Source organism: Theropithecus gelada, chromosome X (genome assembly GCF_003255815.1).
Source record: "Theropithecus gelada isolate Dixy chromosome X, Tgel_1.0, whole genome shotgun sequence".
NCBI lineage: Eukaryota > Metazoa > Chordata > Mammalia > Primates > Cercopithecidae > Theropithecus > Theropithecus gelada.
This window is the reverse complement of record NC_037689.1, coordinates 121,426,442-121,453,540: the sequence shown is the minus strand read 5'-3', so window position 1 is coordinate 121,453,540 and position 27,099 is coordinate 121,426,442. Positions and strand designations below refer to the sequence as shown.

The 27,099-nt window shown below is 42.7% G+C and overlaps 1 protein-coding gene and 1 pseudogene across 2 annotated transcripts in view; one reads left to right on the top strand and one right to left on the bottom strand.

The window, feature by feature from the left end:
• XIAP (X-linked inhibitor of apoptosis) overlaps positions 1–27,099 on the bottom strand; it is a 54,727-nt gene that overhangs the window by 9,985 nt on the left and 17,643 nt on the right. For both annotated transcript variants that reach the window (XM_025373520.1, XM_025373519.1), the window contains exons 2-5: positions 16,147–17,055; positions 13,987–14,086; positions 11,282–11,360; positions 9,502–9,544 (exon numbers count right to left, since the gene is read on the bottom strand). In XM_025373520.1, coding sequence (XP_025229305.1) covers positions 9,502–9,544; positions 11,282–11,360; positions 13,987–14,086; positions 16,147–17,023 — 1,099 coding nt within the window. In that variant the 5' untranslated portion in view covers positions 17,024–17,055. The remainder of the gene's footprint in view (positions 1–9,501; positions 9,545–11,281; positions 11,361–13,986; positions 14,087–16,146; positions 17,056–27,099) is intronic.
• Positions 24,017–25,035, top strand: LOC112615262 (annotated as a pseudogene).

Here is a 27,099-nt window from a genome sequence, read left to right as displayed (position 1 = left end):
TATAAGAACTCCAAAACTAATCTATGGTAATAAACAAAATTAATCTATGGTAATAGAAGCCAGAATGTAACTTGGGGGTGCGTACTGATGGGGAAGGAGCATGAAAGAGCTTTCTAGGGTTGTGGAAATGTTCTATGTCTTAATCTGGAGGATAGTTACACAGATAAATATATATATTTTAACAGATACATTTTAATATATATTTAACACATATTTTATTTAATATATATTTTAACATACATACGTTAAAATTCATCAAGTAGAAAACTTATGATTAGGGTACTTTAAGCACTTTACTGTGTGTGTGTGTATTATATATACATACATACATATATATATATAATTTTTTTTTTTTTTTTTTTTTTTTTGAGACAGAGTCTCGCTCTGTCACCCAGGCCAGAGTGTAATGGTGTGATCTCGGTTCACTGCAACCTCTGCCTCCCAGGTTCAAGCAATTCTGCCTCAGCCTCTCGAGTAGCTGGGATTACAGACATGTACCACCACACCCGGCTTTTTTGTATTTTTAGTAGAGACAGGGTTTCACTATATTGGCCAAGCTGGTCTCAAATTCCTGACCTTGTGATCTACCCTCCTCGACCTCCCAAAGTGCTGGAATTACAGGCGTGAGCCACCACACCCGGCTACTATATGTATATTATAGCTCAATAAATGTTTTTTTGAAAGAGAGGAGGCCAGGTACAGTGGCTCATACCTGTAATCCCAGCACTTTGGGGAGGCCAAGACAGGGGGATTCTTTGAGGCCTGCTGTTTGAAACCACCCTCGTCAACAAAGTGTGACCCTGTCTCTATTAAAAAATAAAAATAAAACATAAGGCTGGGCATGGTGGCTCACATCTGTAGTCCCAGCATTTCAGGAGGCTAAGATGGGCAGATAGCTTGAGCCTAGGAGTTCAAAACCCTGTCTCTGCAAAAAATACAAAAATCAGCTGGGTGTGGCAGCACACACCTGTGGTCCCAGCTACTCTGCAGGCTAAGACTGGAAGATACTGTGAGCCTGGGAGGCGAAGGCTGCAGTGAGCCAAGACTGCACCACGGCACTCCAGCCTTGGCGACAGAGCGAGACGCTATCTAAATAAATAAATAAGTAAATAAATAGAGGAGGCTGGAAAGGAAGAGATATAGAGATTCGAGTATAAAGAACATATATAGTAAATAACAAAATATATTTTTACGGTAGGAAAGTAACTTAAGATGTGTGTTTTGATAAAAAAAAAAAAACTCTTGCTGGGCGCGGTGGCTCACGCCTGTAATCCCAGCACTTTGGGAGGCCGAGACGGGCGGATCACAAGGTCAGGAGATCGAGACCATCCTGGCTAACACGGTGAAACCCCGTCTCTACTAAAAATACAAAAAATTAGCTGGGCGTGGTAGCGGGCGCCTGTAGTCCCAGCTACTCGGGAGGCTGAGGCAGGAGAATGGCGTGAGCCCAGGAGGCGGAGCTTGCAGTGAGCCAAGATAGCGCCACCGCACTCCAGCCTGGGTGACAGACCAAAGACTCAGTCTCAAAACAAACAAACAAACAAACAAACAAAAAAAACACAACTCTGGGCCAGGCATGGTGGCTCACACTTGTAATCCCAGCACTTTGGGAGGCCGAGGCAGGCGGTTCACAAGGTCAGGAGATCGAGACCATCCTAACACAGTGAAACCCCGTCTCTACTAAAAATACAAAAAAAAATTAGCCAAGCATAGTGATGGGCGCCTGTAGTCCCGGCTACTCGGAAGGCTGAGGCAGGAGAATGGCGTGAACCCGGGAGGCAGAGGTTGCAGTGAGCCGAGATCGTGCCACTGCACTCTAGCCTGGGCGATCGAGCAAGACTCCGTCTAAAAAAAAGAAAAAAAGAAAAAAAAAGAAAACCTCTGTTGGGAGGTTATAATACAGAAAAAAGACCAGTTAGGAGACTACTACAATTGTCCAGATGAAAAACAAGGAAGGGCCTGAACTAGAGCAGAGTAAGTGGGAAAGTCTGAAGCAACATTAAGAAGGTGGAATCCATCAAATTTGATGATTAATTAAATGTAAAAGGATTACAGAGAGCAAAGAGCTTAGGAACACATAAATTACTGGGCAACCTTGTGAACTGTGGTACTATTAACCAATACAGGAGAAAAAAATGCAGGATTGGGGATTCAGTCTGAGTGGTTTTTAGAGATGCATTCTAGGTAGAAATGTCCAGAGGGCAACTATACATTGCTCTTTCTTGCTTCTATCTTTGACTTGTTTTTATTTTCAGTTTGTTTTGTTGCTCCTTTACTTGTGCCCATCTAATGAGATGTTGGTGGTTCCCTTCCAATCCCTCATCGACCCTTCTTAAAAATGGTCTTTCCAGCCAGGTGCAGTGGCTCACGCCTGTAATCCCAGCACCTTGGGAGGCCGAGGTGGGTGGATCACCTGAGGTCAGGAGTTCAAGATCAGCCTGGCCAACATGGCAAAAAAAACCCTGTCTCTACTAAAAATACAAAAATTAGCGGCCGGGCGCGGTGGCTCAAGCCTGTAATCCCAGCACTTTGGGAGGCCGAGACGGGTGGATCACGAGGTCAGGAGATCGAGACCATCCTGGCTAACATGGTGAAACCCTGTCTCGTAAATGACGAGTTGATGGGTGCAGCACACCAACAAGGCACAAGTATACATATGTAACAAACCTGCACGTTATGCACATGTACCCTACAACTTACAGTATTATAATAATAAATTAATTAAAAAAAAAAAAAAAAAGAAATTCCAGAATGACAGATAAGCAGTAGGCTTGGAAAGCAACTAGTTCCAACTGGACCACAGAAAAGCTATCTTACAGAAGACAGTGAGATTTATCAAAAGGTTGTATGGTGAAGAAGATGAATGCTTTAATGTTATGGTGAATGTATGTATTGTATATGTTAAAATTAATGTATATAATGTATATATTGAAAATAAAAAAGAAAGGTAATTAAAAGCCTAGGTGGACACTGTACAAGAAATGTGATGCAACTAAAATAAAGTACAATTTTTTCTGTGTATAAAAAAAAAAAAAAGAAACCCTGTCTCTACTAAAAAATACAAAAAACTAGCCGGGCGAGGTGGCGGGTGCCTGTAATCCCAGCTACTCGGGAGGCTGAGGCAGGAGAATGGCATAAACCCGGGAGGCGGAGCTTGCAGTGAGCTGAGATCCGGCCACTGCACCCCAGCCTGGGCGACAGAGCGAGACTCCGTCTCAAAAAAAAAAAAAAAAAAAATTAGCTGGGTGCAGTAGCATGTGCCTGTAGTCCCAGCTGCTCGGGAGGCTGATGCAGGAGAATCCCTTGAACCCGGGAGGCGGAGGTTGCAGTGAGCCAAGATTGCGCCACTGCACTCCAGCCTGGGTGATAGAGCGAGACTCCGCCTCAAAAGAAAAAAAAAAAAAGGTCTTTCCAGACACTTCCCCTACCAGCACCATCTTACTCTCATTTATACAGGTTTTATTATCCTCCTACTTCAATGTCCTGCAGGTATCTCAAACTCAACTTGCTAAAAACAAAAAGGAAGGACATGGACCCCTACCTCATACCATATACAAAAATTAACTCAAAATGGATCAAAGACCAGAATGTAAGATATAACACCATAAAACTCTTAGAAGAAAACATAGGTATAAACCTTGGTGACCCTGGATTAGGCAATGGTTTTTTTTTTTTTTTTTTTTTTTTTGAGACGGAGTCTCGCTCTGCCGCCCAGGCTGGAGTGCAGTGGCCGGATCTCAGCTCACTGCAAGCTCCGCCTCCCGGGTTTACGCCATTCTCCTGCCTCAGCCTCCCGAGTAGCTGGAACTACAGGCGCCCGCCACCTCGCCCGGCTAGTTTTCTGTACTTTTTAGTAGAGACGGGGTTTCACCGTGTCGGCCAGGATGGTCTCGATCTGCTGACCTCGTGATCCGCCCGTCTCGGCCTCCCAAAGTGCTGGGATTACAGGCTTGAGCCACCGCGCCCGGCTGGCAATGGTTTTTTAAATATGACATTAAAAGCATGAGCAACACACACAAAAAAACAGATAAATTGGATTTCATAAAAATTAAAAACGTTTGGCCGGGCGCAGCAGCTCACGCCTGTAATCCCAGCACTTTGGAAGGCCGAGGCAGGTGCATCACCTGAGGTCAGGAGTTCGAGATCAGCCTCAACATGGAGAAATCCTGTCTCTACTAAAAATACAAAATTAGCCCGGCGTGGTGGTGCACGCCTGTAATTCCAGCTACTCAGGAGGCTGAGGCAGGAGAATTGCTTGAACCTAGGAGGCAGAGGTTGCGGTAAGCCAAGATCGTGCCATTGCACTCTAGCCTGGGTAACAAGAGCAAAACTCCATCTCAAAAAAAAAAAAAAAAAAAAATTAAAGACGTTTATGCTTCAAAGAATGCCAACAAGAAAGTGAAAAAGGTGGCCAGGTGCAGTGGCTCACGCCTGTAATTCCAGCACTTTGGGAGGCTGAGGTGGGTGGATCATGAGGTCAGGAGTTTGAGACCAGCCTGGCCAACATGGTGAAACCCCATCTCCACTAAAAAAAAACAACAAAAATTAGCCAGCCATGGTGCTGCACACCTGTAATCCCAGCTACTCGGGAGGCTGAGGCAGAATTGCTTGAGCCCAGGAGGCGGAGGTTGCAATGAACAGAGATCGCACCACTGCACTCCAGACTGGGCAACAGAGCAAGACTCCATCCTGGGGGAAAAAAAAAAAGGAAACCCATGGAATGGGAGAAAATACTTGCAAATCATAAATCTGACAGGGACTTATATATATAAATAACTATAATCTTCATTTAGAAAGTAAAAGAGGCCAAAAAAAAGAACTGTAATATATAATGATCTCTTTTAACTCAATAACAAAAAGATAACCCATCTCCCTAGACTGTTCAGTAGAAAAAGAAGGACAACCCAAATAAAAAATGGTCAAGGCTGGGCACAGTGGATCACACCTGTAATCCCAGCACTTTGGGAGGCCGAGGGAGGCAGATTGTTTAATTCCAGGAGTTTGAGACCAGCCAGGGCAACAATGGCGAAACTTTCTCTCTATAAAAAATACAAAAATTAACTGGGTGTGGTGGCACACACCTGTAGTCCCAGCTACGCAGAAGACTGAGGCAGCAGAATTGCTTGAGCCAGGGAGGTCGAGGCCACAGTGAGCGTGACTGTACTACTGTACTCCAGCCTGGGTGACTGAGCAAGACCCTGTCTCAAAAAAAAAAGAAAAAAGAAAATAAAAAATGGGCCAGGCACGGTGGCTCACACCTGTAATCCCAGCACTTTGGGAGGCCAAGGTGGGTAGATCACCTGAGGTCAGGAGTTCAAGACCAGCCTGGCTAACATGGCAAAACCCCATCCGTACTAAAAATGCAAAAATTAGCCTGGTGTGGTGGTGAGCACCTGTAATCCCAGCTACTAGGGAGGCTGAGGCAGAAGGATCACTTGAACCCAGGAGGCAGAGGTTGCAGTGAGCCGAGATCGTACCACTGCACTCCAGCCTAGGGAACAGAGCAAGATTCCATCTCAAAAAAAAAAAAAGTCAAAGGAGATGAACAGACATTTCTACAAAGATTTACAAATGGACAATAAGCACGTGAAAAGATGCTCAATATCATTAATCATCAGGGAAATGCAAAACAAAACCACAATGAGATACCATGTCACATCCACTAGAATGGCTGTGATAAATAAGACAGATAATGAATGTAGAGAAAATGAAATCCTCATACACTGCTGGTAGGAAAGTCAAAGGGTGCAGTCACTTTGGAAATCTGTCTGGTAGTTTATCAAAAGGTTAAATATAGAATAACCACATGACCCAGCAATTCCATCCCTGGATATATACCCAAGAGAATTGGGTATATAACATGTCTATACAAAAACTTTTATACGTAAATGTCCGTAGAACCATCATTCATAATAGTCAAAAAGTAGAAACAAGCCAAATGTCAACTGAGAAATGGATAAACAAAATGTGGTATTATTTATATAATGGACTCTTTTTCTACAATAAAAAAGAATGAAATACTCATATATGCTACAACATGGATGCACCTTGAAGACACATATTACATTATTCCATTTATATTAAATGTCCAAAATAGGCAAAACCATAGAGACAGAAAGTAGATTACTGTTTGCCTTGGCCTAGGGGTAGGGTGGGCAATGGAGAATGACTGTTGATGGGTGAGTATGGAGTTTCTTGTTGGGGTAATGACAGTGTTCTGCAATTAAATAGTAGTAATGCCACTCACTGCGTAGGGAGGAGCCCTGCTCTGCAGGAGTAGTCATGGAGCTGAATTTATGTTTTATTTATTTATTTACTTATTTTTGAGATAGAATCTCGGTCCATCACCCAGGCTGGAGTGCAGTAGCACGATCTCAGCTCACAGAAACCTCCGCCTCCCAGGTTCAAGCAATTTTTATGTCTCAGCCTCCCGAGTAGCTGGGACTACAGGTGTGTGCCACCACGCCCCAGTAATTTTTGTATTTTTCTTTTTTTTGAGGCAGAGTTTTGCTCCTTTTTGCCCAGGCTGGAGTGCAATGGCGTGGTCTCAGCTCACTGCAACCCGCTGCCTCCCAGGTTCAAGCAATTCTCCTGCCTCAGACTCCTGAGTAGCTGGGATTACAGGTGTGCAGCACCATGCTCAGCTAATTTTGTATTTTTAGTAGAGATGGAGTTTCACCATGTTGGCCAGGCTGTTCTCGAACTCCAGACCTCAGGTGATCCACCTGCCTCGGCCTCCCAAAGTGCTGGGATTACAGGCGTGAGCCACTGCACCTGGCAATTTTTGTATTTTTAGTACAGATGGGGATTCACCATGTTGGCCAGGCTGGTCTTGAACTCCTGACCTCAAGTGATCTGCCCACCTCGGCCTCCCAAAGTGCTGGGATTACAAGAGTGAGCCACCGCACCCAGCTGAATTTATTATTTTTTATATATAACAAAAAGAGTAGTAATGGTTGCCCAACCTTGTGAATATACTAAAAAAACCCTAAATTGTACACTTTATAGGATGAAATTTATATGTGAATTATATTTCTTTTTTTTTTTTTTTTTTTTTTTTTTTTGAGACGGAGTCTCGCGTTGTCGCCCAGGCTGGAGTGCAGTGGCCGGATCTCAGCTCACTGCAAGCTCCGCCTCCCGGGTTCACGCCATTCTCCTGCCTCAGCCTCCCGAGTAGCTGGGACTACAGGCGTCCGCCACATCGCCCGGCTAGTTTTTTGTTATTTTTTTAGTAGAGACGGGGTTTCACCATGTTAGCCAGGATGGTCTCGATCTCCTGACCTCGTGATCCACCCGTCTCGGCCTCCCAAAGTGCTGGGATTACAGGCTTGAGCCACCGCGCCCGGCCGTGAATTATATTTCAATTTTAAAACGTTAACCCTAAACCAGAGTCTCATCAGTCATAAAAAGATTAATATGCATCGTAACAATGATTAAATACCATAGAATATTATCAAGAAATGTTATAGAAGCTGGATGTGGTGGCACACATCTGTAGTTCTAGCTACTCAGGAGGCTGAGACAGGAGGATGACTTGAGCCCAGGAGTTTGAGGCTGCAATGAGCTATGATCATGCCTATGAATAGCCACTGCACTCTAGTCCAGGCAACACAGTGAGACTACGTCTCAAAAAAAAAAAAAAAAAGAAACTGCTATAGTATCTTTGTTTCTTAGTAACTTTAACAATATAGGCTAGACTAAATGATTTCTTAGGTTGTATTGTTTATGCCCATTACAAAACCCATATCAAATAATATTAAACTAGCTCTCCCTCTCAAGAATACTTAGGAATACCTATACATTACTGTCTTGCATTATAATTCTATTCTTTTTTTTTTTTGAGACGGAGTTTTCGCTCTTGTTGCCCAGGTTGGAGTGCAATGGTGCGATCTCGGCTAACTGCAACCACCGCCTCCTGGATTCAAGCAATTCTCCTGTCTCAGCCTCCCAAGTACAGGCATGCACCACCAAGCCCGGCTAACTTTGTATTTTTAATAGAGATGGAGTTTTGCCAAGTTGGTCAGTCTGGTCTCGAACTCCTGACCTCAGGTGATCCACCTGCCTCAGCCTCCCAAAGTGCTGGGATTACAGGAGTGAGCCACCGCACCCAGCCCCTTGTAATTCTTAAGATACTAAATAGATGATGCTACCAATTTAGGAAGTGGGGAATCAGTAGACATACTCTAAATTAAACTTTCTACTACTTTTGAAATATGATGCCTAAGTTGAAAATGAGATCTGCAGTGTGATGTAGGATTCAGAAGACCTTGCTTGCCGTCCTAGTTCCACTAATGATTTGTAATGTGACTGTGCACAAGTCACTTAACCTCTCCGACTGTTTCTTCATCTGAAAAGTGGGGATAACAATTATCTTCCTTCCTTAGCATAATATCTTTCTCTGCCCACTTTTTGAGTTTTAAAACCTCTACTTCTCCATGAAGTAACAGGAGGTAAACAAAACAAATCTTACACCTCTGTGAAGAAGCTGGGGAAGGTACAATGACAGTATGGGATAAAGAAGCAGATGGGTTAGGGCTTATCATGGTAATGGCACACCAGTAGAAAAGTGAAATAATTCTGGCTTACTTAAGGAACCCTAGGTACAAAAAGACACTTCACCCTTTCTCTTGTGATTTTAGCAGAAATGGCAATGAGGTAGCCTATCAGTGTTCCTCCTGAACTTGGAAAAACTATCTGATGGCCTACTAACATTTTTAATACAGACACGTCTGACTGATTTTTTTTCTTTTCTTTTTGAGATGGAGTCTTGCCCTGTTGCCCAGGCTAGGGTGCACTGACATGATCTCAGCTGACTGCAACCTCCACCGCCCAGGTTCAAGTGATTATCCTGCCTCAGCCTTCCGAGTAGCTGGGACTACAGGCGCACACTATCACGCCCAGCTAATTTTTGTATTTTTAGGGTTTCGCCATGTTGGCTAGGATGGTCTTGAACTCCTCGGCCTCCCAAAGTGCTGGGATTACAGGTGTCAGCCACTGCACCCAGCCTCTGACTGCAATTTATAAGTACTTTATTAAATTATTTTTTGCTTTTGTTTTTGTTTTTGGAGATGGAATCTCGCTCTGTTGCCAGGCTTGAGTGCAGTGGCACGATCTTGGCTCACTGCAACCTCCACCTCCCGGGTTCAAGCGATTCTCCTGCCTCAGCCTCCCAAGTACCTGGGACTACAGGTGTGCGCCACCACATCCAGCTAATTTTTTTAAAAAATTTTTAGTAGAGACGGAGTTTCACCATGTTAGCCAGGATGGTCTCGATCTCCTGACGTTGTGATTCGCCTACCTCGGCCTCCCAAAGCGCTGGGATTACAGGCGTGAGCCACCACGCCCAGCCGCCTAAATTCTTAAATTTATAGTAACGTCATCTCAAATAAATATATCATGGTGACCTTGGAAGAACATGCTTATCTTTCTACCCCATAAATAACAAGTATGATAAATTAGCAGTTAAATTAAAAGGATAGTTAATTTAACAAGCATATTTACCAATTCTTCTAGTTAGTGATGGTGTTTTCTCAGTAGTTCTTACCTGTAACAGAAATAGGAATTGTAAGTTAGAATTATTTTTGGTAGAGGCAATCATTTCCATTTGAAAAGTTAAATTAATCATAAATTTAAAATAAATTGGCTTTATTTCAATTCAATATATGAATATTCACAAGAGGCATAGCCTGATGGAGCTAGAAGGAAGTTATAAGATATCTAATCTAGGCCGGGCGCGGTGGCTCAAGCCTGTAATCCCAGCACTTTGGGAGGCCGAGACGGGCGGATCACGAGGTCAGGAGATCGAGACCATCCTGGCTAACACGGTGAAACCCCGTCTCTACTAAGAAATACAAAAAATAGCCGGGCGAGGTGGCAGCGCCTGTAGTCCCAGCTACTCGGAAGGCTGAGGCCAGAGAATGGCGTGAACCCGGGAGGCGGAGCTTGCAGTGAGCTGAGATCCGGCCACTGCACTCCAGCCTGGGCGGCAGAGCGAGACTCCGTCTCAAAAAAAAAAAAAAAAAAAAAAGATATCTAATCTAATCCCTTCATTTTACAAACAAGAAGTTGAGGCCCAGGGAGAACGAATGACTTCAGGGTAGAGTCACTGGGGGAACTCTAGTCTCCCATTTTAGTCCAGGGTTCTTTCCACCTATTACTGATGCCTTGGCCACCTCAGTTCATCCTATCAATTTATTTATTTATTTGTTTATTTATTTTTTTTTTATTTTTGAGACGGAGTGTCACTCTTGTTGCTCAGGCTGGAGTGCAGTGGCACAATCTCAGCTCACTGTAACCTCAGCCTCCCAGGTTCAAGCAATTCTCCTGCCCCAGTCTCCCCAGTAGCTGAGATTACAGGCGCGCGCCATCGTGCCTGGCTAATTTTTTGTATTTTTAGTAGAGACGGGGTTTCATGATGTTGGCCAAGCTGGTCTCGAACTCCTGACCTCAGGTGATTCATCCGCCTCAGCCTCCCAAAGTGCTGGGATTACAGGTGTGAGCCGCTGCACCCAGCACCCATCCTATCAATTTAGATATATTTTTAAGATTTTAAATAATGTCTGCAAAAAGTTTAAAGCTACTTTTGAGTACAAAGCACATTATACGAAGATCTAATTTCAGAAGGCTAAGGGACTTTTAATATTTTAGTTCTTCAAGCCCATTTTTGCCTACAGTGATATTTAAATCAGTTCATCCTGATTATCTTTTCACAAATTTACTTCAGGTAAAGAATAAGAAACACTTTTTAGGCTCTCTCTCTCTTTTTTTTTTTTTTTTTAAGAGAGAGGGTTTCCCTTTCTCACTCAGGCAGGAGTACAGTGGAATGAACATGGCTCACTGAATCCTCTGACCTTTTGAGCTCAAGCGATCCTCCTGCCTCAGCCTCCCAAGTAGCTGGGACTACAGGCATGTACCACAAGTCTGGCTAATTGGTTTTTAAAATTTTTTGTAGAGACAGGGTCTCACTATGTTGTCTAGGCTGATCTCAAACTCCTGGGCTCAAGTGATCCTCTCGCCTTGGCCTCTCAAAATGTTAGAATTACAGGTGTGAAACACTGTGCCTGGCTAGCTCTCACTCTTAAAGCCCATCATACATTTATTATTTTGTTTTTAACTTAAAATTTGTGTTTTCATGTAATGTATACATATATTGATTTATAATACTATACTGAGAATTTTGCATGAAGAAATAACTATAAACAAATGATATAATATAAATTACATAATGAAAATATAATTTGAAATATAAATTTGAAAATATAAATTATATAATGAGACTTACCAGACACTCCTCAAGTGAATGGGTTAAATGAATATTGTTTATATATTCTTGTCCCTTCTGTTCTAACAGATATTTACACCTAAACAATTAAAAGGTTAAACTTTAGTAGCTGATAAATTAGTGAAGTACAAGCAAAGATATAATCTCCATCATATTAATTCTATTAATTCCATTAACTTGCTTTTCAGTACTTCTAAGGAGCCACAAAGTAAAATGTTACCCAAATCCCTATCCCACTGTCATTTTAAGGTTAAAAAAGTTCCCTTTGTTATGTTACCTATGCTAATGTTAGTAGAGCAAAAAATATCAACTTGAGAACTTTCTAAAACAAGTTATTAAATTAGCACCTTGACTTTTTTTTTTTTTTTGAGACAGAGTCTCGCTCTGTCACCCAGGTTGGAGTGCAGTGGCACGATCTTGGCTCACCGCAACATCCGCCTCCCGGGGTTCAAGCGATTCTCCTGCCTTAGCCTCCTGAGTAGCTGGGATTACAGGCATGCACCACTACGCCCAGCTAATTTTTGTATTTTCAGTAGAGACAGGGTTTCACCATATTGGCCAGGCTGTTCTCAAACTCCTCACCTCAAGTGATCTGCCTGCCTCAGTCTCCCAAAGTGCTGGGATTGTAGGCATGAGCCACCACGCCCATCTTAACAGGTTTTATTTAAAGAATTAAACAATTGCCCATTTAAATGGAATTCTTTAGGCTTTTCAATATTTATTTTTAAAGCTGTTTAAGGCTAAGATTTCTTTTCAAATGATCGCTCTGAAGTTTGGGTTTTTATTTTTATTTTTTTGAGACGGAGCTTCACTCTTGTTGCCCAGGCTGGAGTGCAATGGCACGATCTCGGCTCACTGCAACCTCTGCCTCCCCAATACCTGGGATTACAGGCATGCGCTACCACGCTCGGCTAATTTTGTATTTTTAGTAGAGACAGGGTTTCTCCATGTTGTTCAGGCTGGTCTCAAACCCCCGACCTCAGGTGATCCACCCACCTTGGCCTCCCAAAGTGCTGGGATTACAGGCATAAGCCACCATGCCCGGCTGTTTTTTTTGTTTGTTTGTTTTCTTTTTTTTTTTTTTTTTTGAGACAGGGTCTCACTCTGTTGCCCAGGCTGGAGTGCAGTGGCACCAAGTGCAGTGGCGTCAGCTCACTACAACCTCTGCCTCCCCAGCTCAAGTGATCCTCTTACCTCAGTCTCATGAGTAACTGGAACTACAGGTGTGTGCCACCATGACTGGCTAATTGTTTTTCATATTTTTTTGTAGAGACAGGGTCTCACTATGTTGCCCAGGCTGGTCTCGAACTCTTGGGCTCCAGCAATCCACCCGCCTCATCCTCCCAAAGTGCTGGGATTACAGGCGTGAGCCACCACACCCCAACCAGAGATCTCAAAATGTGAACAATTGTATGTCATAGAGATAATGAGATACACTAATATTTCCTAGGGGTATGATGACTTCTTAAGGAATCTCCTTGGCAATATGGGCTCTCATGCTGATCATAAAAGAGCCTACTTCCAACAATAAAAAAGCACACATTTTCTAATTTGTATTTAAAAATTGGATAATCTAGAGGCCAAGCACGGTGGCTCATGCTTGTAAACCCAGCACTTTGGGAGGCTGAGGTGGGTGGATAACCTGAGGTTGGGAGTTCAAGACCAGCCTGACCAACATGGTGAAACCCCGTCTCTACTAAAAATACAAAAAATCAGCCGGGCGTGGTGGCGGGTACCTGTAATCCCAGCTATTCGGGAGGCTGAGGCAGGAGAATCACTTGAACCCAGGAGGCAGAGATTGCAGTGAGCTGAGATAGCACTACTGTACTCCAGCCTGGGCGACAAGAGCAAAACTCTTGTTTCAAAAAAAAAAAAAAAGAAAAAGAAATGGGATAATCTAGAGGCCAGGCACAGTGGCTCACACCTGTAATCCCAGCACTTTGGGAGGCCGAGGCAGGCCAATCATCTGAGGTCAGGAGTTCAAGATCAGCCTGGCCAACATGGTGATACCCTGTCTTTACTAAAAAATACAAAAATCAGCCAGAATCCCAGCACTTTGGGAGGCCGAGGTGGGCGGATCACAAGGTCAGGAGATCAAGACCATCCTGGCCAACATGGTGAAGCCCTGTCTCTACTAAAAATACAAAAAATTAGCTGGGCATGGTGGCACTTACCTGTAGTCCCAGCTACTCGGGAGGCTGAGGCAGGAGAATCGCTTGAACCCGGGAGGCGGAGGTTGCAGTGAGCCAAAATCGCACCACTGCATTCCAGCCTGGCAACAGAGTAAGACTCCATATCAAAAAAAAAAAAAAAAAAAAAAAATTAGCCAGGCATGGTGGCAGTGGCGGGTGCCTGTAATTCCAGCTACTCAAGAGGCTGAGGCACAAAAATCGCTTGAACCTGGGAGGCGGAGCATGCAGTGAGCCAAGACTGCACCACTGCACTCCAGCCTAGGCAAGAGAGTAAAACTCTGTGTTAAAAAAAAAAAAAAAAAGAAATGGGATATTCTGAATGTCATAGATATGACACATAAACAGTGTATGTTTTGGTCATCAGAGAAGGCTTATAAACCTTCCTCATTTTTATAAACCTAGCATGAATTTCAAGCCATAGTGAAGGCAAAAATAGTTGAGGTAAAAAGTAATTCAAGCCTCCCACTGCATGCTATCCAACTTGCCTGTACAATGAACAATTAAATATCTTACCCTGGATACCATTTAGCATGTTGCTCCCAAGGGTCTTCACTGGGCTTCCAATCAGTTAGCCCTCCTCCACAGTGAAAGCACTTTACTTTATCACCTTCACCTACGAAAACACACAGGAATATATGTATTTGTGCAATTAGAAGCTTACACAAAAATATTCATTTAACACCTAAAAATTAAGCACATCTGAAAAACATGAAAATCTCGCAGCTTAAAACAAGACATTCAAATTCACATCTAAGTAACAGATATGATCTTTATCCTTTGAGGAAGAAATACACACTAAATTCACTGATTCAATCTGAGGTATTTTTTACAGAAGACAAAAATAAAACTGCCAAGTTTTATGTTAAAAACTAAAATTGTTATTTTTTATTTTATTTTGAGACTGAGTCTTGCTCTGTTCCCCAGACTGGAGTGCAATGGCTCAGTCTTGGCTCACTGCAACCTTTGCCTCCCGAGTTCAAGCGATTCTCCTGCCTCAGCCTCTCAAGTAGCTGGGATTACAGGCATGCGCCACCATACCCGGCTAATTTTTTATATCTTTGGTAGAGATGGGGTTTCACCATGTTGGCCAGCCTGATCTTGAACTCCTGACCTCAAGTGATCCACCCGCCTCGGCCTCCCAAAGTGCTGGGATTACAGGCGTGAGCCACTGCGCCTGGCATATTTATTATTATTACTATTTTTTTTCTGAGATGGAGTTTTACTCTTGTTGCACAGGCGGGAGTGCAATGGCTTGATCTCAGCTCACTGCAACCTCTGCCTCCTGGGTTCAAGTGATTCTCCTGCCTTAGCCTCCCGAGTAGCTGGGATTACAGGCACGTGCCACCACGTCCAGGTAATTTTTGTATTTTTAGTAGAGACGGGGTTTCGCCATGTTGGCCAGGCTGGTCTTGAGCTCCTGACCTCAGGTGATCCACCCACCTCAGCCTCCCAAAGTGCTGGGATTACAGGCGTGAGCCACTGAGCCCAGCCATACTGTCTTTTTAGTATGTTATTTGGGCCACCAATATTGTACTTACTGTTTCAAACTGTGAAACTTTAAAACTGATGTTATGTTCCAAGTATTAGTAACATTAAAGTTCTACATAATGAAATTATGAGACAAGTTTCTCTAAGTTTATAGCAACATGACACTAAACAAACCTTCAAGATTACTATATGATGGTACATAAATAAAATCTTTTGAAATAACCAATATTTTATAGGCATTATTCAATCTTAAAATAAATGGGTCAAATATATAATGGTATAATTAAAAAAAATATCTTTAGAAGCAATCACTCCAATGGCCCTTCCTGACATATCTACCACAGTCCATTTGAAAGCACTCATATGGCCGAGCGCGGTGGCTCATGCCTGTAATCCCAGCACTTTGGGAGGCCAAGGTGGGTGGATCACAAGGTCAGGAGTTCGAGACCAGCCTGGCCATGGTGAAACCCCGTCTCTACTAAAAGTACAAAAATTAGCCAGACGTGGCACATGCACCTGTAATCCCAGCACTTTGGGAGGCCAAGGCAGGTGGATCACCTGAGGTCAGGAATTTGAGACCAGCTTGACCAACAGGGAGAAACCCTGTCTCTACTAAAAATACAAAATTAGCCAGGCGTGGTAGCACATGCCTGTAATCCCAGTCACTCAGGAGGCCAAGGCAGGAGAATCGCTTGAACCCAGGAGGCAGAGGTTGCAGCGAGCCTAAATCTCGCTATTGCACTCCAGCCTGGACAAGAGCGAAACTCCGTCTCAAAAAACAAACAAAAAAAAAAAAACAACAAAAAGAAGTTATTGTGAAGTTTAGAGAAAATGCATGAGGTATATGTATTTACTTACAGTAAGTGCTCAATAAATGATGGTTAATATTACTATTAGACCCATTTTGCTATTGGGGATGCTACCATCTTTTGCAAGTTATCTACTTCCTAAAAACAATTACATGAAGAGAAGCATGACTCATAATATGGTAGTCTTTTTCACATAAATTCAGTAGTTACATTACAGGTTCAACATAAGAGTTCACAGAATAATACGGATATATATATAATCGTGCCAAGTTATACCTAAATATTTACCAGTTCAGGGGGCTAAGGGCATCTATTTACTTTTTACGAGCCCTGGCAAAGTTGGGAAGCTATTTATTGGTTTTATAATAAAGTTTACCTAAAGCATAAAATCCAGCTCTTGCAAGCTGCTCCTTGTTAACTGAGTATATCCATGTCCCAAAAGTAATGATCCGTGCTTCATAATCTGCCATGGATGGATTTCTTGGAAGATTTGTTGAATTTGGGAAATTCCTATCAGAACTCACAGCATCAGATTCACTTCGAATATTAAGATTCCGGCCCAAAACAAAGAAGCAATTAGGAAAGTGTCGCCTGTGTTCTGACCAGGCACGATCACAAGGTTCCCAATTTTTCAGTTTTCCACCACAACAAAAGCACTGCACTTGGTCACCAATACCTGTGTAGTAGAGTCCAGCACTTGCTAACTCTCTTGGGGTTAGGTGAGCATAGTCTGGCCAGTTCTGAAAGGACTTTAATCTAGCTTCTTCACTATACATGGCAGGGTTCCTCGGGTATATGGTGTCTGATATATCTACAACCTGCCCAGTTCTCAAAAGATAGTCTGCATGTGTCTCAGATGGCCTGTCTAAGGCAAAATGATTTCTGCTTCCCAGATAGTTTTCGACTTTGTGCTGACCATTCTGGATACCAGAATTTGTAGACTGCATGGCACTATTTTCAAAATAAAAGCCATTGATAAATCTGCAATTTGGGGATACTTTCCTGTGTCTTCCAACTGCTGAGTCTCCATATTGCCATCTATCTACAGCTGCATGACAACTAAAGCACCGCACGGTATCTCCTTCACCAGTATAAAGAAACCCTGCTCGTGCCAGTGTTGATGCTGAAACAGGACTACTACTTGGAAAATCTGCAAAAGTTTTTAATCTATTAAACTCTTCTACAAATTCTTCTTCCTTATTGATGTCTGCAGGTACACAAGTTTTAGATCCTTCAAAACTGTTAAAAGTCATCTTCTCTTGAAAATAGGACTTGTCCACCTTTTCTAAAAAGAGAACATTATATTAGGAAATCCAAAATGTGAAACACAAGCAATAGACTTTTGTTATAGGAGCTAACAAATTATCACTTATGACATAAAAATAACTACACAACTGCTAAGAAACATTCTAATTCTAAATACTAGGGTTTAACATTACATCATTCAAGTCATAAAGTAAAATCTAGCATTTTTGTTTTCTCTTTTTGAGGAAAGTAATATTTAAGCAGGCAGCATAAAACTAATAATTTTTAAATGATTATTTTACATAAATATGTAAACTGTGATGCAGAATATATTATAATTATTAACCATGTCAAATCATTAATTAGGAAAAACATGAAAGAAGCATAAAATATGCAGATTATTAAAGTCTGTGCGTAATTGTTATAATGAATCATTATATATTCAAGGCATCAAAGTTCAGTTTTTACAAATTAAAAAATGTTCAGAATGTTAATGAATTAATTTTAATATTTCTTTGCTTAGCAAAATATGTTTTAATCATAATATTGGTTCCAATGTGTTCTTTAAGAGTATGAAATATTTCTGATTTTCATGCATGAACCAGATCCCCTTTTTTGTTGTAACTGGATAATTACAGATATATATGTAACACTGCCCTCTAGAGAGTGGCTCAGGAGAAACTCTAAGTACCTGCAAACCTTAATTGCTTTTTTTTTTTTTTTTTTTTGCCCATGACATACATGTGCCCTGCAGTTACTTTTGCTATTAACTGCCGTTGGTAGCCAGGCGCAGTGGCTCATGCCTGTAATCCCAGCACTTTGGGAGGCCGAGGCGGGCGGATCACGAGGTCAGGAGATTGAGACCATCCTGGCTAACAGGGTGAAACCCCGTCTCACCTAAAAATACAAAAAATTAGCCGGGCGTGGTTGTGGGCGCCTATAGTCCCAGCTGCTGGGGAGGCTGAGGCAGGAGAATGGCGTGAACCCAGGAGGCCGAGCTTGCAGTGAGCCGAGATCGCAACACTGCACTCCATCCTGGGCGGCAGAGCGAGACTCCGCCTCAAAAAAAAAAAAAAAACAAAACTTCCCCTTGGTCAAGTAACAATCTGTTCAAATGGAAGATAAGTATTGTTGCAGTCTTATTAGAGCTGCCAAATTACAGCTGTGTAATTTTAACCCAGATAAAATACTAAAGAGAACCCATTAGGTTATGAGAAGGATAGCAAGATAATTTATCTTCCAAACCTGGACACTTCTCAAAGTGAAAAATCACACTAGCAATAATCACACTGGGACAACAGGCATAAATCAGGGTTGCCCCAGGCAAACTAGAGCATATGGTAACCCTAGCTATGAGGCAAACCTGGTTCTCCAGAATCTCCCACATTGCCTGATAATGTGCTCAATATAAACTTGTCAAAGGCAAAATAATGGTAACAAGGACTCTGTCTCTATATTATATGTGCATTAATTGATTTTTTTTTTTTTTTTGAGATGGAGTTTTGTTCTTGTTGCCCCGGCTGGAGTGCAATGGCGTGATCTTGGCTCACTGCAACCTCTGCCTCCTGGGTTCAAGCGATTCTCCTGCCTCAACCTCTCAAGTAGCTGGGATTACAGACATGCACCACCATGCCCAGCTAATTTTGTATTTTTTAGCAGAGACGGGGTTTCTCCAGGTTGGTCAGGTTGGTCTTGAACTCCCGACCTCAGGTGATCCCCCGCCTCGGCCTCCCAAAATGCTGGGATTACAGGCATGAGCCAAAAGGTCGAGCCATTGATTTCTTGAGAAGAATTAGCCAGCTCTTTTGCCTTTATGTTGACACAATATGTCTTAGAATTTAATCTCTTTTGGAGTAATGTTCAACACAAAGCAAGCTGGCAATGGACTTGTCTTTCCTGGCCATGTCAACTTATAGTGGTATTAACTCATACCTCAACAGCTGAGTTATATCTGCATAAAACTTTTGGAATAGTCTCCATGACTTTTGATGAATTATCATTTCCTAGATGTCTGAAAACATTCCAACATTAGCTTCAAGGCCCTCTGTTGAATCAGCATAATAAACCGAATGACAAAAATCAAGATTCAAAGAAACCAAGGCTGATCAAACCCCTTGTTCTACTCTTTTCCCTCTTCTCACTCTGCACTTGACTAGTCTTAAGAAAAAAAACCAGCCGGTCATAGTGGCTCACGCCTGTAATCCCAGCACTTTGGGAAGCCAAGGTGGGCAAATCACCTGAGGTCGGGAGTTCGAGACCAGCTAGACCAACATGGTGAAACCGTCTCTACTAAAAAACACAAAATTTGCCGGGCGCGGTGGCTCAAGCCTGTAATCCCAGCACTTTGGGAGGCCGAGACGGGCGGATCACGAGGTCAGGAGATCGAGACCATCCTGGCTAACACGGTGAAACCCCGTCTCTACTAAAAAAAATACAAAAAACTAGTCGGGCGCGGTGGCGGGCGCCTGTAGTCCCAACTACTCGGGAGGCTGAGGCAGGAGAATGGCGTGAACCCGGGAGGCGGAGCTTGCAGTGAGCTGAGATCCGGCCACTGCACTCCAGCCTGGGCGGCAGAGCGAGACTCCGTCTCAAAAAAAAAAAAATAAAAATAAAAATAAAAAAAAAAATAAAAAACACAAAATTAGCCAGGTGTGGTGGCACATGCCTGTAATCCCAGCTACTTGGGAGGCTGAGGCAGGAGAATCACTTGAACCCAGGAGGCGGAGGTTGCAGTGAGCGGAGATCGCACCATTGCATTCCAGCCTGGGCAACAAGAGCGAAACTCTTGTCTCAAAAAAATAAATAAATAAATAAAATAAAAGTAAAAAACCAAAGCTACCTGATAGGCTAATGAGATAACATTTAATAGGGGTAAGTGTAAAGTCTTACATCTGGTTTTTTAAAAATATCTGGTGCATAGGCCGGGTGCGGTGACTCATGCCTATAATCTCAGCACTTTGGGAGGCCAAGGCAGCCGGATAACTTGAGGTCAGGAGTTTGAGACCAGCCTGGCCAACATGGTGAAACCCCTATCTCTACTAAAAATACAAAAATTAGCCAGGCGTGGTGGCAGGTACCTGTAATCCCAGCTACTCGGGAGGCTGAGACAGAAGAATCCCTTGAACCCGGGCAGCGGAGGTTGCAGTGAGCCAAGATCATGTCACTGCACTCCATCCTGGGTGACAGAGTGAGGCTCCATCTCAAAAAAAGAAAGAAAAAAAAAAGGGCCGGGTGCAATGGCTCATGCCTATAATCCCGGGACTTTGTGAGGCCAAGGAGGGTGGGTCACCTGAGGTCAGAAGTTCAAGACCAGCCTGACCAACATGGAGAAACCCCATCTCTACTTAAAAAAAAAAAAAAAAAAGAAACAAAGAAAATTAGCCAGGCGTGGTGGCAGACTCCTATAATCGCAGCTACTCGGGAGGCTGAGGCAGGAGAATTGCTTGAACCCAGGAGGTGGAGGTTGCAGTGAGCTGAGATTGTGCCACTGCACCCCAGCCTGGGTGACAGAGCGAGCGTCTCAAAAAAAAAAAAAAAAAAATCTGTTGCATAAGTAAAAGAAAATGGAGACTTGGTTTAAGAAAAAATCACATAAAGGCAATCCTCCAGATTAAACCTTGGAATTTTAATTAATTACAAATTCATCATGAGCCAACATTACAAGTTGACTAAAAAACTTACAGCAACTTCAGGCTGCATTAGTGTCCAGATGTGCAACATCCAGATCCAATTCAGCTACCAAGGGATATTATTTCCAGTTCCAAATACATTTTGGAAGGGACATTAACAAAGTTTAATGTCCTTAGGGAGCAATTGGGATGATAAAAATGGTATCATATGAGAAATAGAATAGCAAAGGATATTTATCGCAAAGGGTGGAAAAATTGTGAGGGGAAGGGTAGGGAGGATAGACTGATATCTAAAAGGTTATCATGTAGAAAAGAGATCCACATTTTGTATAGCTTGAGGGCAGAATTAAGGTCATTAAATACAACTATAAACAGCTGATTTTAACCCAAGGATGAGCTTTATAACAATTGATATAGCAACAAATGGATTGGGTTGCTTTGTAGATTATGAGTTCCTCCTATCACTTAAAGGAGCTTCAGCATGGACTAGGAGACTGGATTAAACATTTCCAAGTCTATAATTATCCTGAAGAATTAATGCTCAGTATAATTCAAAACACATGAGAATTGCCTTCCCTGGGGTGTTAAATTTTATTTCAAGTCAATCAAAATAGATGTAAGTGGTCAGGCACAGTGGCTCATGCCTGTAATCCCAACACTTTGGGAGGCTAAGGTGGGTGGATCACTTGAGGTCAGGAGTTCAAGACCAGCCTGGCCAACATGGTGAAACCCCATCTCTACCAAAAAATGCAAAAATTAGCCAGGCATGGTGGCACACGCCTGTAATCCCAGCTACTCGGGAGGCCAAGGGACGAGAATCACCTGAACCTGGGAGGCAGAGGTTGCAATGAGCCGAGATTGTGCCACTGCACTCCAGCCTAGGTGACAGAGTAAGACTTCATCTCAAAAAAAGAAAAAACAAAGTATAAAATCAAAGATATTCTCATTTCACAATTTTGTGTAGTTCAAGTAGTCACCCTATTTCAGAAAATATTAGATAAAACCATCATTCAACATGAGCAGGAGAATCTCAATTTGAAGCTTTTGAGAGGAGATCTTGTCTTCCCAGAGGCTGTTTCCATGCTAATAGTTCAGATTTCACTCTTTTGAAAAGTAAATATTTATTTAGAAGCACTCAAGTGAACAATATATACACATTAGCAGAGTGTGAGCTTTTTGAGAAGGAGGAAAAAACAGAATTACCAGAGAGTTTAAGAGTGAAAGGTGGAAGGATGACTGATGAACGACAGAAACCTTGGCTTTGGAGGAAGGCACCAAACAAAAAGGATAAGATAGGGTAAAAAAAATATAGGATCTAAGTGAAATGGAGGAGGGGAAAATGATACCACAGAAAACAAGTAAATATGGAGCAGAAGAATTGAGAATATAGAAGAAAATAGGGTACGAATATTGGACAAGGGTGACAAAAAGGTTTTTGAAGTGAAAAGGTGTGGGTGCAATAAAGTATGCTGGGATAATTTAAGGCTTCTCTGTGAAAGCATCTTCAGGCTTTGTACTGGGTATGTGGAAAGGCAGGAAGGCATGGAAAGAGAAAAATGTCAAAGAAAGCTTTTGGTATAAAGGGGCTGGGCAGTCAGGAATCTTAAGGGTAACGGTAGTTGGGAAAATAGCACTATGGAAGCAAAAAATGGGACAAAAAGGACCAGCAAGCAATGGTGCATGTTTAAATGAAGGGTTTGGGAGATTCTACAATGGTAATATGTAAGGTTTTACAGTATACATGTACGTACAGACATTTAGTCCAGTCAACTGTGTAAAGAGAGCCACCAGGAGGTGCCAAGGAGAGGAGGTTGACAGCTAGTCTAGCGAGAATGTGGGAATGCGGAGGTGGGGGATACAGAGACAAAGGCACATACAAAACCCTGGTGTCTGTAGATGACACAAAAGTTTCTATTTCTCCTTTTTTTTTTTTTTTTTTTGAGACAGATTTTTTTGCTCTTGTTGCCCAGGCTGGAGTGAAATGGCATGATCTCAGGTCACTGCAACCTCCGCCTTCCAGGTTCAAGCCATTCTCCTGTCTCAGTATCCCAAGTAGTTGGAATTACAGGTGCCCGCCACCACGCCTGGCTAATTTTTGTATTTTTAGAAGAGACAGGATTTCAACATGTTAGCCAGGCTGGTCTTGAACTGCTGACCTCAGGTGATCCACCTGCCTCGACCTTCCAAAGTGCTGGGATTACAGGCATGAACCACTGTGCCCAGTTGCTTTTTTAAAAAATTATTATTAGGGTTTTCTTTTTTTTTTTGAGACGGAGTTTCTCTTGTTGCCCAGGCTGGAGTGCAATGGCAGGATCTTGGCTCACTGCAACCTCTGCCTCTCGGGCTCAAGTGATTCTCCCACCTCAGCCTCCTGAATGACTGGGATTACAGGCGCCCGCCACCACACCCGGCTAATTTTGTATTTTTAGTAGAGACGGGATTTCTCTATGTTGGTCAGGCTGGTCTTGAACTCCTGACCTCAGGTGCTCCGTCCGCCTCGGCCTCCCAAAGTGCTGGGATTACAGGCGTGAGCCACCGTGCCCAGCCTTAAGGTTTTCTTTTTTGAGACAGAGTCTTGTTCTGTCACCCAGGCTGGAGGGCAGTGGCTCAATCCCGGCTCACTGCAACCTCCGCCTCCCAGGTTCAAGGGATTCTCCTGCCTCAGCCTTCCGAGTAGCTGGGACAACAGGCGCGTGCCACCACGCCCAGCTAATGTTTTGTATTTTTAGTAAAGACGGGGTTTCACCGTATTAGCTAGGATGGTCTCGATCTCCTGACCTCGTGATCCGCGCCTCGGCCTCCCAAAGTGCTGGGATTACAGGCGTGAGCCACTGCGTCCGGCCAATGTTTTCAAATACATAGAACAAAGGCTATTTTAATGGGGAAAATGATATAAGGTAGAATGCATGCCAGACTGCCACTGTGTGAAAATGTATACTTATAGACAAGACTCGGAAAGTAATATTAAATAAATCGGGAAAATGTTAAGGTGACGGGATTATAGGTGATCTTTTTCTCCAGAATGTCTTTAATAATATTGTCACTTAAAATCTCTCTTTCTGGCCGGGCGCAGTGACTCACGCCTGTAACCCAAGCACTTTGGGAGGCTGAGGCGTGCAGATCACGAGGTCAGGAGATCAAGACCATCCTGGTTAACACGGTGAAACCCCGTCTCTACTAAAAATACAAAAGATTAGCCAGGCGTGGTGGAGGGCGCCTGTAGTCCCAGCTACTCGTGAGGCTGAGGCAGGAGAATGGCGTGAACCTGGGAGGCGGACCTTGCAGTGAGCTGAGATCGAGCCACTGCACTCCAGCCTGGGTGACAGAGAGAGACTCCGTCTCAAAAAAACAAAAAATCTCTCTTTCTGTGGTTTTGTCAACCACAGAAAAAGGTTATGTCCAGTCATTGCTATGCCCTAAGACTTCAGACCTGTGTCTTCAATCATAGATGTGGATGTTCTACCAGGAAGTAAGCATCCCCTAGGATTCTATATCCAAGATGGTTTTAGCCTAAGGGAGACACCACATGGCTTAGAGAGCATCCCAGGGAACTTTTATATCCTGGCTTGTTCCAGGCCTGGCTCACAGCACAGAACTATGAAATGTTAATGATGAAGTTTTTAGAAGTTGATGGTACATAAGCTTCAGGGAAGCGTCTCAATCCAGTAAACAGACATGATGAGTGCAAACAGCAGCCACTTCATCCTAACAGTGAGACCAGCAACCAGGAGAATAATGTTACTGGGAACAGTCAGACTTCTGGCAGCTCCAGCCAATCTGCTGATAATAGCCTTCTTGCCTATCCACAGCAGACTGAACCAAACTTTGAGCCAAAGGATGAAGACAGTGGGGAAGGTGACATTACTGTTTAAGATCATGGGCCGGGCGCGGTGGCTCAAGCCTGTAATCCCAGCACTTTGGGAGGCCGAGACGGGTGGATCACGAGGTCAGGAGATCGAGACCATCCTGGCTAACACGGTGAAACCCCGTCTCTACTAAAAATACAAAAAAATAAGCCGGGTGAGGTGGCGGGCGCCTGTAGTCCCAGCTGCTCGGGAGGCTGAGGCAGGAGAATTGCGCGAACCCGGGAGGCGGAGCTTGCAGTGAGCGGAGATCTGGCCACTGCACTCCAGCCTGGGCGACAGAACGAGACTCCGTCTCAAAAAAAAAAAAAAAAAAAGATCATGGTGTGCCACAGAAGACTGCTAAAGCCATTCCTACCATCAAAAGCCTGGAATCGTTAACACAAACAGAACAAACTCACTTTTGAGTCTCGACAGAATGATTTTACTTCTTCTAATTAAGTGAGTTTAGTAGTAGTACAAACAGAATTTGAAACACATGCTCCAGATCAAAAACTCTTAGAAGATGTAACTATCATAACATCATGAAACCATCATTTGAATGTTTTCTGAATGAGGATGTCATAGGACTTGTAAATTTGGGTAGTTTAAGAGCTTTTAAACCTCTGAGCCAACGACCTAGAATAGGCATGAGAACAATAATATTACAAGTTTGAAATGCTATTAAAATAAATAGAAACAGAAAGTAGATTAGTGGTTGCCTAGGGCTGGGCGGGGGAGGGAATAGGAAGTGACTATAAATGGTTACTGGGGTTGTTTCTGGAGTAATGAAAATGTTCTAAATTTAGATTGTGGTGACAGTTGCACAACTCTGCATACACTAAAAGCCACTGAACTATATACTTTAAATGGATCTTATGGTATATAAATTATATCTTAATAAAGCTGTCAAAATGTTATTAAAATAGTAGTTTGGTAACTGCATAAACTTTGGAGGATCAGAGGTGATTTTAAGTATAAAACAATGGGGCTTCTGCTAATGAAATTATGTGCTTTTGATATGGAAAATGGGATGTTAGTACATTTTCAGAACCACATGAGAGGACTAAGTCATTTCTGTTTGAAGTGGTTACATATTTAACCTGTTTCACAGAGCCCAGTGAATTTTTCCTTTAACTATATTTTTTAAATTCTTTTTTTTTTTTTTTGAGATGGAGTCTCACTCCCAGGCTGGAGTGCAGTGGCGTGATCTCGGCTCACCGCAAGCTCCGCCTCCCGGGTTCACACCATTCTTCTGCCTCAGTCACTGGGACTACAGGCACCTGCCACCACGCCCGGTTAATTTTTTTGTATTTTTAGTAGAGACAGGGTTTCACCGTGTTAGCCAGGATGGTCTTGATCTCCTGACTTCGTGATCCACCCACCTTGGCCTCCCAAAGTGTTGGCATTACAGGCATGAGCCACCGCGCGCAGCTATATTCTTTAAAATTCTAATGAGAAAAAGTTTGATTCTATCTCTTGGTACTGGAGGACCTCAGTTCTTATGTTTCCAGTATTATTTCTAATGTTGTTCTTCTGTTGCTAATTGTAACAAATCACTTTCTGGAATGCTTTTTCTAACTTTTAAGAAATTAAGCCAATTACTATTTTTAGGAGTTGCTTTCCATGTTATGAAGCACTTGAAGCTATGTTCCTGAATTACAAAATTCTGTTTGATAGTTGTTCACATTGGTGTTTGTCCATCCTACAGCTTATATATTTAAAAACTAATTCCAAACAGGTATAATTTATGCTGTAAAAAGCACTTAATGGCCGGGTGTGGTGGCTCATGCCTGTAATCCCAGCACTTTGGGAGGCTGAGGCAGGTGGATTACTTGAGGTCAGGAGTTCGAAATCAGCCTGGCCAACATAGTAAAAACCCTATCTCTACTAAAAATACAAAAAGTAGTCAGGCGTGGTGGTGCATGGCTGTAATCCCAGCTACTCAGGAGGCTGAACTATGAGAATTACTTGAACCCGGAAGACAGGAGTTGCAGTGAGCCGAGATTGCACCTCTGTACTCCAGCCTGGGTGACAGAGCTGTCTTTGAGACAGAGCAAAACTGTCTCAAAAAATAATAATAATAAAAATAAAGCAGTTAATTTCACTGACTCTGGTAATATGAGATTCTCTCCCTTAACATTCTTGTATTTATTTCTAATTTCACTAGAAAGCATTCCCTTTGTTTAGTGTGTCTATATGTACATTGGAATGCTTTTGTACTCTTCTAATGTATTCAAGTAGTGTGAATGTTTTTGATAAAAAATGTACCATGATTAAAAGATTTTTACACATGGAACAAACCTGTGTATTTTTTCATACAACGATTTTGGATTTTCTTCAATGGGATTATTCTAGGAAGACTGCCTATCATTGATAGAAATATGTGGTATTTACCACTTACGGGTAGAGTTTACCCATATTATTTTCCTTTTTATTTTAAAAATGTATTATTATTATTTTTTTAAAGACAAGGCCTTGCTCTGTTGCCCGAGTTGGAGTGCAGTGGTGTGATCATAGCTCATTGTAACCTTGACCTCCTGGGCTGAAGCAATCCTTCCACCTCAGCCTCCTGAATAGCTGGGACTATAGCCACATGCCACCATGCCCCGC